The sequence below is a fragment of the Pseudophryne corroboree genome, chromosome 1 (genome assembly GCF_028390025.1).
Source record: "Pseudophryne corroboree isolate aPseCor3 chromosome 1, aPseCor3.hap2, whole genome shotgun sequence".
In the NCBI taxonomy this organism is placed as follows: domain Eukaryota; kingdom Metazoa; phylum Chordata; class Amphibia; order Anura; family Myobatrachidae; genus Pseudophryne; species Pseudophryne corroboree.
This window is the reverse complement of record NC_086444.1, coordinates 821,933,684-821,950,061: the sequence shown is the minus strand read 5'-3', so window position 1 is coordinate 821,950,061 and position 16,378 is coordinate 821,933,684. Positions and strand designations below refer to the sequence as shown.

Below are 16,378 nucleotides of genomic sequence, written 5' to 3'. Positions count from 1 at the left end.
ACTTCTCCACTCTTTTCACTGCTTCATGAATAGACCCCTAGGTATTTAAAGTGTCAGTTTGCATGTAGAATTAGTTTACCACAAAGGGGGAATACTATCTGACTGTAATCAGTCATTAGGTTGATACTGCTTATGTCGGCGGCACTTATCTGGCACCAGTATGCAAACAAAGTATAAATGCTACTTACTACATTTTTAATAGTGTTGTTAGTATACCAATAAGTATGCTGTTTTAGCCACGTTTTCAATATTCTAACGTCACTGTTACAGTACAAGAAGTATCATTCAATTATTTTCAGCATACTGGTGCCAAGAAAGTGCCGCCGGCATAAGCAGTGTCAACATAATGTCTGTCAACCTGCCATATGTATTCCTGTCTTACAATATGTTTGTAGAGCTTCTTTCACTATGAAATAAATAGGTTTCTCTGACGTCCTAGTGGATGCTGGGGACTCCGTAAGGACCATGGGGAATAGCGGCTCCGCAGGAGACTGGGCACAGCTAAGAAAGATTTAGGACTACCTGGTGTGCACTGGCTCCTCCCACTATGACCCTCCTCCAGACTTCAGTTAGAATCCTGTGCCCGGCTGAGCTGGATGCACACTAGGGGCTCTTCTGAGCTCCTAGAGAGAAAGTATATTTTAGGTTTTTTATTTTACAGTGAGATCTGCTGGCAACAGACTTACTGCAGCGAGGGACTAAGGGGAGAAGAAGCGAACCTACCTAACTGGTGGTAGCTTGGGCTTCTTAGGCTACTGGACACCATTAGCTCCAGAGGGATCGACCGCATGGAACCGGCCATTGGTGTTCGGTCCCGGAGCCGCGCCGCCGGCCCCCTTACAGAGCCATAAGCAAGAAGAATCCGGAAAATCGGCGGCAGAAGACATCAGTCTTCACCAAGGTAGCGCACAGCACTGCAGCTGTGCGCCATTGCTCCTCATACACACTTCACACTCCGGTCACTGAGGGTGCAGGGCGCTGGGGGGGGGCGCCCTGAGAAGCAATAAATACACCTTGGCTGGCAAATATATCACAATATATAGCCCCAGAGGCTATATATGTGATAAATACCCGTGCCAGAATCCATAAAAAAGCGGGAGAAAAGTCCGCGAAAAAGGGGCGGAGCTATCTCCCTCAGCACACTGGCGCCATTTTCTCTTCACAGTGCAGCTGGAAGACAGCTCCCCAGGCTCTCCCCTGTAGTTCTCAGGCTCAAAGGGTTAAAAAGAGAGGGGGGGCACTAAATTTAGGCGTAATATTGTTTATACAAGCAGCTATTGGGGGAAAAAATCACTCAATTATAGTGTTAATCCCTGCATTATATAGTTCTCTGGTGTGTGCTGGCATACTCTCTCTCTGTCTCCCCAAAGGACTTTGTGGGGTCCTGTCCTCAGTCAGAGCATTCCCTGTGTGTGTGCTGTGTGTCGGTACGGCTGTGTCGACATGTGGGATGAGGAAGGTTACGTGGAGGTGGAGCAGAGGCCGATAAATGGGATGTCGTCCCCTGTGGGGCCGACACCAGAGTGGATGGATAGGTGGAAGGTATTAAACGACAATGTCAACTCCTTACAAGGCTGGATGACGTAAAACAGCTGTGGGACAGCCGGCTTCTCAGCCCGCGCCTGCCCAGGCGTCTCAAAGGCCATCAGGGGCTCAAAAAAGCGCCCGTTACCTCAGATGATAGACACAGATGTCGACACGGAGTCTGACTCCAGTGTCGACGAAGTTGAGACATATACACAATCCACTAGGAACATCCGTTACATGATCTCGGCAATAAAAAATGTGTTACACATTTCTGACATGAACCCAAGTACCACATAAAAGGGGTTTTATTTTTGGGGAGAAAAAGCAGCCAGTGTTTTGTTCCCCCATCAGATGAATGAATGAAGTGTGTAAAGTAGCGTGGGTTCCCCCAATAAGAAACTGGTAATTTCTAAAAAGTTACTGATGGCGTACCCTTTCCCGCCAGAGGATAGGTCACGTGGGAGATATCCCTTAGGGTGGATAAGGCGCTCACACGTTTGTCAAAAAAGGTGGCACTGCCGTCTTAGGATACGGCCACCTTGAAGGAGCCTGCTGATAAAAAGCAGGAGACTATCCTGAAGTCTGTATATACACACTCAGGTTATATACTGAGACCTGCAATCGCCTCAACATAAATAGTGCTGCTGCAGCGTGGTCTGATACCCTGTCAGATAATATTAATACTCTAAGACAGGGAAAATAGTTTGCTAACATAGAGCATATTAAAGACGTCGTCTTATATATAAAGGATGCACAGAGGGATATTTGCCGGCTGGCATCCAGAATTAATGCAATGTCCATTCTGCCAGGAGGGTATTAGAAACCCGGCAGTGGACAGGTGATGCTGCCTATAAAAGGCACATGGAGGTTCTGCCTTATAAGGGTGAGGAATTGTTTGGGGATGGTCTCTGGGACCTCGTATCCACAGCAACAGCTGGGAAGAAAAATTTTTTTTACCTCAGGTTTCCTCACAGCCTAAGAAAGCACCGTATTTTCAGGTACAGTCCTTTCGGCTTCAGAAAAGCAAGCGGGTCAAAGGCGCTTCCTTTCTGCACAGAGACAAGGGAAGAAGGAAAAAGCTGCACCAGCAGCCAGTTCCCAGGATCAAAAATCTTCCCCCGCTTCCTCTGAGTCCACCGCTTGACGTTGGGGCTCCACAGGTGGAGACAGGTGCGGTAGGGGCGCGTCTCGGGAACTTCAGGGACCAGTGGGTTTGCCCACAGGTGGATCCCTAGGTTCTGCAAATAGTATCACAGGGATACAGGCTGGAGTTCGAGGCGACTCCCCCTCGCCGTTACCTCACCTCAGCCTTGCCTGCTGCCCTCGGAGAAAGGTAGTACTGGCGGCAATTCACAAGCTGCACTTCCAGCAGGTGAAATCTAGGTACCCCTCCTTCAACAAGGCCGGGGTTACTATTCCAAAATGTTGTGGTACCGAAACCAGACGGTTCGGTGAGACCCATTCTAAAATTGAAAGCCTTGAACACTTATATACGAAGGTTCAAGTTCGAAATGGAATCGCTCAGGGCGATTATTGCAAGCCTGGAGAATTTCATGGTATCACTGGACATCAAGGATGCTTACCTGCATGTCCCTATTTACCCTCTTCACCAGGAGTACCTCAAAATTGTGGTACAGGATTGTCATTACCAATTCCAGACGTTGCCGTTGGTCTGTCCCCGGCACCGAGGTATTTACCAAGGTAATGGCCGAAATAATTATCCCGTACTTGGACGATCTCCTTATAAAGGCGAGGTCCAGGGAGCAGTTGTTAGGCGGAGTAGCACTATCTCGGGAAGTGCTACAACAGCACGGCTGAATTCTGAATATTCCAAAGTCGCAGCTGGTTCCTACGACGCGTCTACTGTTCCTGAGTATGGTTCTGGACACAGAACAGGATAAAAAGGGTTTCTCCCGGAGGAGAAGTCCAAGGAGTTGTCGTCTCTAGACAGAGACCTCCTATTACGTATACAGGTGTCGGTGCATCAATGCACGCGAGCCCTGGGAAGGATGGTAGCTTCTTACGAAGAAATTCCATTCGCCAGATCCCATACAAGGATTTTCCAGTGGGATCTGTTGGACATGTGGTCCGGGTCGCATCTTCAGATGCATCGGCGGATAACCCTGTCTCCAAGGGCCAGGGTGTCGTTGTTGTGGTGGCTGCAGAGTGCTCATCTTCTAGGGGGCCGCAGATTCGGCATACAGGACTGGGTCCTGGTGACCACGGATGCCAGCCTTCGAGGCTGGGGGGCAGTCACACAGGGAAGAAACTTCCAAGGCTATGCAAAAGTCAGGAGACTTCCCTACACATAAATATTCTGGAACTAAGGGCCATTTACAATGCCCTAAGTCAGGCTAGACCCCTGCTTCAACACCGGCCGGTGCTGATCCAGTCAGACAACATCACGGCGGTCGCTCATGTACACGACAGGGCGGCACAAGAAGCAGGATGGCGATGGCAGAAGCCACAAGGATTCTCCGATGGGCGGAAAATCATGTGTTAGCACTGTCAGCAGTGTTCATTCCCGGAGTGGACAACTGAGAAGCAGACTTTCTCAGAAGACACGACCTACACTTCGGAGAGTGGGGACTTCATCCAGAAGTCTTCCAAATGATTGTACACCGTTGGGAAAGGCCACAGGTGGACATGATGGCGTCCCGCCTCAACTAAAAGTTACAAAGCTATTGCGCCAGGTCAAGGACCCTCAGGCGATAGCTGTGGACGCTCTGGTAACACCGTGGGTGTACCAGTCGGTGTATGTGTTCCCTTCTCTGCCTCTCTTACCCAGGGTAATGAGAATAATAAGAAGGAGAGGAGTAAGAACTATACTCATTGTTCCGGGTTGGCCAAGAAGAGCTTGGTAACCAGAACTCCAAGAAATGATCTCAGAGGACCTATGGCCTCTGCCGCTCAGACAGGACCTGCTGCAGCAGGGGGCCTGTCTGTTTCAAGACGTACCGTGGCTGCGTTGACGGCATGGCGGTTGAACGCCGGATCCTGAAGGAAAAGGGAATTCCGGAGGAAGTTATCCCTACGCTATTTAAAGCTAGGAAAGAAGTGAACGCTAACCATTATCACCGCATATGGCGAAAATATGTTGCGTACTGTGAGGCCAGGAAGGCCCCAAAGGAGAAATTTCAGCTAGGTCGATTTCTGCACTTCCTACAGTCAGAGGTGACTATGGGCCTACAATTGGGTTCCATTAAGGTCCAGATTTCGGCTCTATCGATTTTCTTCCAAAATGGAACTGGCTTCACTGACGGAAGTTCAGACATTTGTCAAGGGAGTGCTGCATATTCAGCCTCCTTTTGTGCCTCCAGTGGCACCGTGGGACCTCAACGTGGTGTTGGGTTTCCTAAAGTCACATTGGTTTGAGCCACTCAAAACCGTGGATTTAAAATATCTCACGTGAAAAGTGGTCATGCTTTTGGCCTTGTCTTCGGCAAGGCGGGTGTCAGAATTGGCGGCTTTGTCATGTAAAAGCCCCTATTTGATTTTCCATATGGATAGGGCAGAATTGAGGACTCGTCCCCAGTTTCTTCCTAAGGTGGTATCAGCTTTTCACTTGAACCAACCTATCGTGGTGCCTGCGGCTACTAGGGACTTGGAGGACTCCAAGTTACTGGACGTAGTCAGGGCCTTGAAAATTTATGTTTCCAGGACGGCTGGAGTCAGGAAGACTGACTCGCTATTTATCCTGTATGCACCAAACAAGATGGGTGCTCCTGCTTCAAAGCAGACTATTGCTCGCTGGATTTGTAGCACAATTCAGCTTGCGCATTCTGTGGCTGGCCTGCCGCAGCCTAAATCTGTAAAAGCCCATTCCACGAGGAAAGTGGGCTCTTCTTGGGCGGCTGCCCGAGGGGTCTCGGCTTTACAACTTTGCCGAGCTGCTACTTGGTCAGGGGCAAACACGTTTGCAAAATTCTACAAATTTGATACCCTGGCTGAGGAGGACCTTGAGTTCTCTCATTCGGTGCTGCAGAGTCATCCGCACTCTCCCGCCCGTTTGGGAGCTTTGGTATAATCCCCATGGTCCTTACGGAGTCCCCAGCATCCACTAGGACGTCAGAGAAAATAAGATTTTACTCACCGGTAAATCTATTTCTCGTAGTCCGTAGTGGATGCTGGGCGCCCGTCCCAAGTGCGGACTGTTTGCAATACTTGTATATAGTTATTGTTAACTACAAGGGTTATTGTTGAGCCATCTTTTGAGAGGCTCTGTTGTGTTCATACTATTAACTGGGTATATTATCACGAGTTATACGGTGTGATTGGTGTGGCTGGTATGAGTCTTACCCGGGATTCAAAATCCTTCCTTATTGTGTCAGCTCTTCCGGGCACAGTATCCTTACTGAAGTCTGGAGGAGGGTCATAGTGGGAGGAGCCAGTGCACACCAGGTAGTCCTAAATCTTTCTTAGCTGTGCCCAGTCTCCTGCGGAGCCGCTATTCCCCATGGTCCTTACGGAGTCCCCAGCATCCACTACGGACTACGAGAAATAGATTTACCGGTGAGTAAAATCTTATTTTCTGGGTTATGAACCATACATGGAAGTAACATTCTGAAAATGATTCATGCAGATAGGAAAGTAGCCCTGGAATTCTTGCAATAAGAGTCATGTTAAAATATTATTTCCTTTCCATTGCTGTAAATTAGGTCACTACATTTCTCTGCTGCTGCTGCAATGTCTAATGTGTGAATCTGTATTTTGTATGTGTGTGTGTGGGGGGTCTTTTACCCATTAAAGTGACCGCTAGATATCACAGTTGAACAGTTAGCCACTTAACTGGCAAGGTCAGATAAGATGGCGCTGCCCCACTGTATCCCCCAGTTTTTGATGAGGAGATCCGTTCTGCAGATAATAATATTTAAATATATATATATAAAAAAAAAACATTTTGATCTATATTTCTCTGACGTCCTAGTGGATGCTGGGTACTCCGTAAGGACCATGGGGTATAGACGGGCTCCGCAGGAGACTGGGCACTCTTAAAAGAAAGATTAGGTACTATATCTGGTGTGCACTGGCTCCTCCCTCTATGCCCCTCCTCCAGACCTCAGTTAGTATCTGTGCCCGGCCAGAGCTGGATGCACCCTAGGGGCTCTCCTGAGCTTCCTAGAAAAGAAAGTATTTGTTAGGTTTTTTATTTTCAGTGAGATCTGCTGGCAATAAACTTACTGCTACGTGGGACTGAGGGGAGAGAAGCGAACCTACCTGCTTGCAGCTAGCTTGGGCTTCTAAGGCTACTGGACACCATTAGCTCCAGAGGGATCGGACACAGGCCCAGTCCTCGGTCGTCCGGTCCCGGAGCCGCGCCGCCGTCCCCCTTGCAGAGCCAGAAGAACGAAGAGAAGTTGAAAATCGGCGGCTGAAGACTCCGGTCTTCATTAAGGTAGCGCACAGCACTGCAGCTGTGCGCCATTGCTCCCTTAGCACACCACACACTCCGGTCACTGATGGGTGCAGGGCGCTGGGGGGGGGGGCGCCCTGGGCAGCAATTAGATTACCTTACTTGGCGAAAAGCACATAATACAGTCTGATAAACTGTATATGTGCATTAACCCCCGCCATTAAAGTACATAAAAGGACAGAAGCCCGCCGCTGAGGGGGCTGGGCCTTCTTCCTCAGCACACCGGCGCCATTTTCTCTTCACAGCTCAGCTGGAAGGAAGCTCCCCAGGCTCTCCCCTGCAGTATCCTGGTACACAAAGGGTAAAAAAGAGAGGGGGGGGCACATAAATTTAGGCGCAAAACTGTGTATATAAGCTGCTATAGGGGAAAAATCACTCAGTATAGTGTACATCCCTGTATTATATAGCGCTGTGGTGTGTGCTGGCATACTCTCTCTCTGTCTCTCCAAAGGGCCTAGTGGGGGAACTGTCTTCAAATAGAGCATCCCCTGTGTGTGTGGTGTGTCGGTACGCGTGTGTCGACATGTCTGAGGTAAAAGGCTCTTCTAAGGAGGTGATAGAGCGGATAAGTGTTTGGGAGGGTGTCTCCGTCAACAACGCCGACACCTGTTTGGATATGTGTAAGTGCTGAGGTAAAATTATTGCACAAATGGTTAGGGAACAGAAAGGAAATCTACCCTGGTCTGTCCCTATGTCACAGAGTCCTGCAGAGTCTCTCTATGTTCACTATCCAAAATAACTAAGTATCGACACAGAGTTTAACTCCACTGTCGACTACGATAATGCAAAGTTACAGCCAAGAGGGCTAAAAGATATTCAATATATGATTATTGGAATAAAAGATGATTTGCATATCACTGATGACTCATCTGTCCCTGACACGAGAGTACACATGTTAAGGGGAAGAATGCTGAGGTAAATTTCCCTCCTCTCATGAGGAAAAAGAGCGGGAATCTCCAGACAAGAGACGGCAGCTTCCCACAAGAGAATTCTCAGGCTGTATCCTTTCCCCACTAGGGCCAGGATGTGTTGAGAATCTTCCCCTTGGGTGTCCTGTTTGCACTAGCTATTCTCAGGGATCCTGCAGATAGTGTGCACATTCTAGTATACTACCCAGACCGGCGATTGTGTCGGCATGGGTTTATAGCGCTGTGGCAGCGTGGACAGGTACCTTATCAGCAGAGATTGAGACCCTTGTATGCATATAAATATTTTAAGATGCTGTCTTAAGTGATAGATATACATACCTCCCAACTTTGGCCGCCTTGAAAGAGGGACACACGCGCGGCGAAAAGGGGGCGTGACCTATGAAAAGGGGGCGTGGCTTCGCGGGAAGACCCACGATCGCGAGCCACGCCCCCAATTTCGTCACTGAGGGGGGCATGCCCAGCGCTCCGTGAGCCGCTGGCATGCCCCCTCTCCCTCTGTCTACAATGAATAGACGCTGTGCGCATGCGCACAGCGTCTATTCACCGCTGCTCTGCTAAGCAGGGCAGCGAGAGACTGAGCCTCCCAACTGCTCCCCCCCACCGCGGGACACTACGGCCCGCGGGTGGGACAGCGGGACAGACCCCAAAAAACGGGACTGTCCCGCGAAAATCGGGACAGTTGGGAGGTATGGATATATAATTATAAAGCATGCCCAAAGGGACATGAGTATACTGGGTCCTAGAGACAAAAGCTATGTCGATTTCTGCTTGACGTGTCCTGTAGAATATACATTGGACAGATGATGCCGACTTAAGAGGCATATGGAAGGCTGAGGATTGTGTGGAGAAAGGTTCTCGGGCCTGGTCTCCACAGCTATAGCTGGTAATTCTGATATTTTGCCTTATATTCCTGCACAGCCTAGGAAAGCACGACATTATTAAATGCAGCTTTTCGAATAAAGAAACAAGAAAGTCTGAGGTGCGTCCTTTCTTGTCAGAGCCGGGGGCAGAGGAAAGAAGCTGTACAACACAGCTAGTCCCCAGGAACAGAAGTCCTCCCCGGCCTCTACAAAAATCCACCGCATGTCGCTGGGGCTCCACAGGCGGAGCTAGGCCCGGTGGGGACACGCCTTCGTAAGTTCAGCCACAAGTGGGTTCACTCCCTGTTAGATCCCTGGGCAATAGAAATTGTATCGCAGGGATACAGGCTGGACTGTGAGAAGATGCCCCCTCACCGAGGACCCGGCGGGCTTCCCCCCAAGAGAGGGAGCCAGTGTTAACTGCAATTCGTAAATTGTATCTTCAACAGGTGGTGGTCAAGGGTTCCCTCCTTCAACAAGAGGGTGTTATTATTCGACCATGTTATAATCCCGAAACCAGACGGTTCGGTTAGACCCATATTGAATTAAAATCCCTGAACATATACCTGAAAAGGTTCAGGTTCAAGATGGAATCGCTAAGAGCGGTCATTGCAAGCCTGAAATGAATCGGGACATAAGGGATGCATACCTTCGTGTCCCCATTTATCCACCTCATCAGGCGTACCTCAGAATTGCGGTACGGGATTGTCATTACCAATTTCACCAAGGTAATGGCGGATATGATGGTGCTCCTGCGGAAGCAAGGTGTCACTATTATCACATACTTGGATGATCTCCTCATAAAAGCGAGATCAAGAGAGCAGTTGCTGGACAGCGTATCACCTTCTCTGGAAGTGAAACGGCAACACGACTGGATTCTATATATTCCGAAGTCGCAGTTGGTTCCTACAGCTCATCTGCCTCGCCTAGGCATGATCCTAGACACAGACCAGAAGAGGGTTTATCTCCCGATAGAGAGAGCTCAGGAGCTCATGACACTGGTCAGGAATCTATTGAAAACCAAAACATGTGTCAGTACTTCACTGCACTCGAGTCCTGGGAAGGATGATGGCATCATACGAGGCCATCCCCTTCGGCTGGTTCCATGCAAGGACAATGGAACTTACTGGACAAGTGGTCCGGATCACATCTTCAGATGCATCGGTTAATCACCCTATCCCCCAGGGCCAGGGTGTCTCTCCTGTGGTGGCTGCGGAGTGCTCACCTTCTCGAGGGCCACAGATTCGGCATTCAGGACTGGGTCCTGGTGACCACGGATGCAAGCCTCCGAGTGTGGGGGGCAGTTACACAGGGAAGAAAATTCCAAGGTTTGTGGTCAAGCCAACAGACTTGCCTTCACATCAATATCCTGGAACTAAGGGCCATATACAACGCCCTAAGTCAAGCGGAGTTCCTGCTTCGCGACCAACCGTTCTAATCCAGTCAGACCGCAGGGGCTCATGTAAACCGCCAGGGCGGCACAAGGAGCAGGGTGGCGAGGGTAAAAGCCACCAGAATTCTTCGCTGGGCGGAGAATCAAGTAAGCGCACTGTCAGCAGTGTTCATTCCGGGAGTGGACACGACCTCCACCCGGGAAGGTGGTGACTTCATCAGGAAGTCTTCACGCAGTTTTGCAAATTGATGGAAACTGCCTCAGGTGGACTACATGGTGTCCCACCTCAATAAAAAGATAAAAAAGGTTTTACGCTGGGTCAAGGGACTCTCAGGCGATCGCTGTGGTCGCACTAGTAACACCATGGGTGTTCCAGTCGGTCTATATATTCCCTCCTCTTCCTCTCAGACCCAAGGGCTGAGAATTGTAATAAACGGAGGAGTGTGAACAATATTCTTTGCTCCGGATTGGCCAAGAAGGACTCGGTACCCGGAACTGCAAGAAATGCTCTCAGAGGACCCATGGCCTCTGCCTCTCAGTCAGGACATGTTGCAACAGGACTTACCGCGGCTGCGTTGGACGGCATGGCGGTTGAACGCCGGATCCTAGCGGAAAAGGGCATTCCGGATGCAGTTATTCCTACGCTGATAAAGGCGAGGAAAGACGTGACAGCAAGACTTTTTCACTGTATATGGCGAAAATAGGTTGCTTGGTGTGGGGTCGGGAAGGCCCTACAGAGGAATTCCAGGGGGGTCGATTCCTGCACTTCCTACAGTCAGGAGTGACTATGGGCCTAAAATTAGGATCCATAAAGGCCAAGATTTCGGCCCTATCCCTTTTTCTCTCAAAAAGAACTGGCTTCACTGCCTGAAGTTCGGACGTTGTTACAGGGGTGCTGCATATTCAGCCCCTTTTGTGCCTCCAGTGGCACCTTGGGATCTTAACGTGTGTTGGATTCCTAAAATCCCACTGGTTTGAGCCACTTAAGACCGTGGAGCTAAAATATCTCACGTGGAAAGTGGTCATGCTTTTGGCCTTAGCTTGGACTAGGCGTGTGTCAGAATTGGCGGCTTTGTCATGTAAAAGCCCATATCTGATCTTCCATATGGAAAGGGCAGAATGGAGGACTCGTCCCCACTTTCTCCCTAAGGTGGTATCATCGTTTCATTTGAACCAACCTATTGTGGTGCCTGCGGCTACTATGGACTTGGAGGATTCCAAGTTGCTGGACGTAGTCCGGGCCCTGAAACTTTATGTTTCCAGGACGGCTAGAGTCAGAAAACTGACTCGCTATTTATCCTGCATGCACCCAACAAGCTGGGTGCTCCTGCTTCTAAGCAGACTATTGCTCGCTGGATTTGTAGCATGATTCAGCTTGCACATTCTGCGGCTGGACTGCCGCATCCTAAATCAGTAAAAGCCCATTCCACGAGGAAGGTGGGCTCTTCTTGGGCGGCTGCCCGAGGGGTCTCGGCTTTACAACTTTGCCGAGCTGCTACTTGGTCGGGTTCAAACACTTTTGCTAAATTCTACAAGTTTGATACCCTGGCTGAGGAGGACCTTGAGTTTGCTCATTCGGTGCTGCAGAGTCATCCGCACTCTCCCGCCCGTTTGGGAGCTTTGGTATAATCCCCATGGTCCTTACGGAGTACCCAGCATCCACTAGGACGTCAGAGAAAATAAGAATTTACTCACCGGTAATTCTATTTCTCGTAGTCCGTAGTGGATGCTGGGAGCCCGTCCCAAGTGCGGACTCTCTGCAATACATGTATATAGTTATTGCTTAACTAAAGGGTTATTGTATGAGCCATCTGTTGAGAGAGGCTCAGTTATTGTTCATACTGTTAACTGGGTATAGTCATCACGAGTTGTACGGTGTGATTGGTGTGGCTGGTATGAGTCTTACCCTGGATTCCAAATCCTTTCCTAGTAATGTCAGCTCTTCCGGGCACAGTTTCCCTAACTGAGGTCTGGAGGAGGGGCATAGAGGGAGGAGCCAGTGCACACCAGATATAGTACCTAATCTTTCTTTTAAGAGTGCCCAGTCTCCTGCGGAGCCCGTCTATACCCTATGGTCCTTACGGAGTACCCAGCATCCACTACGGACTACGAGAAATAGAATTACCGGTGAGTAAATTCTTATTTAAATAAACAATTTTATTAAAAACAATGTTATGAACGGTTTTAAAGGTAAAAATTGTCAGTTAAGTGGTTAATGCACCATTTGTTGTTCTTGTCATTCTTGCAGAAGACACACTGCCTCCATCAATTACTGCCAACAAAGGTCTCACCTTGGATGAGAATTCTTGGAAAAAAATCACCACGCAGCAACTGTCAGCCACTGACCAGGACAGTGAGCCCAGAGATCTTCTGTTCCGCATCACTAGACAGCCTAGCCTAGGGCACCTGGAGCATGTGGGCTCCCCAGGTACGAGTCTATGTGTAACCGTAACAGACTGGAAGGGACACATTTGCAGTGATTTGTCTGAAAACAAATTTGTCCTGTGTTGTTTTTCTTTTTCTGTATGGATTGTGCTTCTAAATACAACATAAAACGTATCTAAAACAATTGATCCTTTGGACTATTTGAAGGAATATCTCAGTTTAATATTTATGTTAAAGTTAAAATTTGCATAATTATATATATTCCCAAATGGGACAACATTTTTCATTTCCCAAAAACATGATCACTTTCTCCTAAAAAAAAAATTATTTCCTTACAATCGCAATAAACCCGCTGAGAAAAAATGGTTTAAAGATTTTTTTTTTTTTTATATGATGTAACCCAGGGGCGGCTAGACTTTTGGAGTCGGTGATCTACTGTGAAAGCTAAAAAGCTTTTGTGATCTACCTAGGAGGAATAATAGCGCGCCGGGCGTGGCATAACAAAAAGTGGGCGTGGTATAACAAAAAGTGGGCGTGCTATAACTAAAAAAAGGGACGTAGCCTTGCTGCGCAGAGTGTAATGACTGCCTCACACGAAATAACAGATTGGCCCCCACAGGTAAAAACCTCAAACACATGCCCCCACAGTGCCAGATACACATGCCCCCACAGTGCCATGTGCCCACAGTGCCAGATATGCCCCCACAGTGCCAGATACAGATATGCCCCTACAGTGCCATGTGCCCACAGTGCCAGATATGCCCCCACAGTGCCAGATACACATGCCCCCACAGTGGCATGTGCCCACAGTGCCATGTGCCCACAGTGCCAGATATGCCCCCACAGTGCCAGATACAGATATGCCCCCACAGTGCCATGTGCCCACAGTGCCAGATATGCCCCCACAGTGCCAGATTACAGATATGCCCCCACAGTGCCAGATATGCCCCCACAGTGCCATGTGCCCGCAGAGCCAGATATGACACCACAGTGCCAGATATGCCCCCACAGTGCCAGATTACAGATATGCCCCCACAGCGCCAGATTACAGATATGCCCCCACAGTGCCATGTGCCCGCAGTGCCACATATGACCCCACAGTGCCAGATACAGATATGCCCCCACAGCGCCAGATTACAGATATGCCCCCACAGTGCCAGATATGCCCCCACAGTGCCATGTGCCCGCAGAGCCAGATATGCCCCCACAGTGCCACATATGACCCCACAGTGCCAGATATGCCCCCACAGTGCCAGATTACAGATATGCCCCCACAGCGCCAGATTACAGATATGCCCCCGCAGAGCCAGATATGCCCCCAGTGCCACATATGACCCCACAGTGCCAGATATGCCCCCACAGTGCCATGTGCCCAGTGCAAGATATGCCCTCAGTGCCATGTGCCCACAGTGCCAGATATGCCCCCACAGTGCCAAATATGCCCCACAGTGCCATGTGCCCGCAGAGCCAGATATGCCCCCAGTGCCACATATGACCCCACAGTGCCAGATATGCCCCCACAGTGCCAGATATGCCCCCACAGTGCCATGTGCCCAGTGCCAGATATGCCCTCACAGTGCCATGCCCCCACAGTGCCAGATATGCCCCCACAGTGCCATGTGCCCGCAGAGCCAGATATGCCCCCAGTGCCACATATGACCCCACAGTGCCAGATATGCCCCCACTGAGCTATGTGCCCCCACAGTGCCAGATATGACCCCATAGAAGAGCTCACCGTGCTGTGTGTGGAGAGCGCAGCGCGCGCTTCTCCTGTCTGCCGCTCTGCCTCCTCAGTCTGATCTCCGGCGGTGACGGCAGCGTGTATGGCTCAAATCAGGTGCCGGTCCGCGAGCTCTCATTGGCTAACGAACCGGCACCTGATTTGAGCTATACACTCGGCCGTCACTGCCGCAGACCAGACTGAGGAGGCAGAGCGGCAGGCAGGAGAGGCGCGGCTTCGGGTGGCTGGGCGGCGGATCGCGATCGACTGGTCGCATGTCTGCGATCGACCAGTCGATCGCGATCGACTGTTTGGCCACCCCTGATGTAACCTATACATTTGGAGGACAGTTCCCTGTCCACGATACACTGTATAGGTTTTATTTGTAAAGTGCCTTTTATTACATGTGTTTAAATAAGGTTTGTAATGTTTGTCGCGTTCGATAGAGGTACTCTGATTCATAGTACTTTTTAACTACTGTACTACTTAATAAAAGTTATATTTTAATAACACATCTTTTTTCACATGCACACACTTATACTATTAATAAAATTGTTTGCATGTATGTTTGCGATAATCTCGAAAATTACTGAACCGATTTGTTCAGATTTTCACTGACATTTTTTTTGAGATTCTCTGAGTAACATAGGCTATGAATCATATCGCTTTCATGTTAATTGGCTATTTAGCAAGCTAAATAATCTGCACATCGAATCTTCTCTGCTGTCGTGCATCAGAGAAAGTAATGCGGGGGTCAGAGCCACATATGGGTGATGGAGTGGGGTGAGGGGGTCAGAGGCACACATGGGTAATGGGACACCTCCTGTCATTTAGGAAATGTTTACTAAATTTCAAGTGCAGTAACACAGTGTGCAAAGGTGTACATTGGTACAGGGAAGGGGGGCAAAGGGGGCGCCAGTCAGTGCCGTGGGGTGCAGTGCGCTGAGGTAACTAATACCATTTGCCAGTCGCCTACATGTCCCTGACTTGGGTAGGCGGTGGCCATCTTGCAGCTTGTGGATTGCTGCTGAGGGTCCTGACAAGCTTCACCTCCTGTCATCATTGCCAAATGCTAGCTCTCAATAGGCTTTAAACAGGACCTGGGTTGGTTGACCTGTGTCACCTGTTTACACTGTGTTTTCCTGGATCCGACCCTGGGAGGTACCTGCGTTGGATTGCCAGGTAACTGTACCCAGATTATTGTTTTGGAATACTTTTCCACTGATCCATGACTCGGGTTATCCCGGCAATAACCCGGCAGTGGAAAAGGTGTATAACCAAACACAACTAAAAAGGAGCTCTCATGATTGGTAGTTAACTTGTTATATTGTTATAATAATAACAACATTTAATTATAATGTCTTTTAAAGATGCCACCACACTAGTTACAGATAATTATGTGTTTGTCTCTTTATCTGAGATAGGAGCAGATAATGTCCTTGTGTCCATGGTTTTGGAATGTAAATGTGTGACAGCAGGAACCCATGGCTGTGTTTTGTCCTGTTCTCTCCAGGCATAAAAATTAGCAGCTTCAGCCAGGCAGACCTGGAGTCTCGAAGCATCCATTACATTCACACAAGTGCTGAGGAAAAACACGCGGATGATTTCACCTTCACTGTCTCAGATGGAGTCAACGAGGTAGAAGACATTTTTATTTTGCTGATCTTTTTTTATTTATTTTTTTACGTTAAATTATTTTTGTGTTTGAGAATAAGTAATAAACCTGAGACAGGTTGTGTTTGCTTCACTGTTTCAGTTTTCTCATCACCATTTATTTAGCTGCACATGTTAATCTCATTCAGTTTGAATCACACTTTCTCCTCTAATGCCTTCAGCCTGGCATCTTGTTCTTCTGCAATACATAGATTATGAATGATATTTGTAAAGTGCCTTTTTTATTGGATATTTCCTCTTATTATTTTGAATTGTACTTTGTAAGAAAATTTCCTTTCATTCAGCCAGTACTGGGAACAGAGTTAGATATCAGGCTTGAAGAATAGCGCTAGAAGTGGCTCTGGAATATGAGAACATAACTAGGAATGTCAGCTGCAATTGAAATAACATTCTAATATAAAATCCCACGCCTCACAAAGCCTATTAAGCCTAGACAAGTGATAGGTGATAGTGCACCAGCCAGTCAGCTCCTAACTG

General features: G+C 48.7%; 1 protein-coding gene across 1 annotated transcript in view; it reads left to right on the top strand.

The window, feature by feature from the left end:
- The window catches only part of FRAS1 (Fraser extracellular matrix complex subunit 1), an 887,592-nt gene that overhangs the window by 775,376 nt on the left and 95,838 nt on the right, over positions 1 to 16,378 (top strand). The window contains exons 47-48 of the mRNA XM_063919583.1: positions 12,371 to 12,550; positions 15,741 to 15,865. Coding sequence (XP_063775653.1) covers positions 12,371 to 12,550; positions 15,741 to 15,865 — 305 coding nt within the window. The remainder of the gene's footprint in view (positions 1 to 12,370; positions 12,551 to 15,740; positions 15,866 to 16,378) is intronic.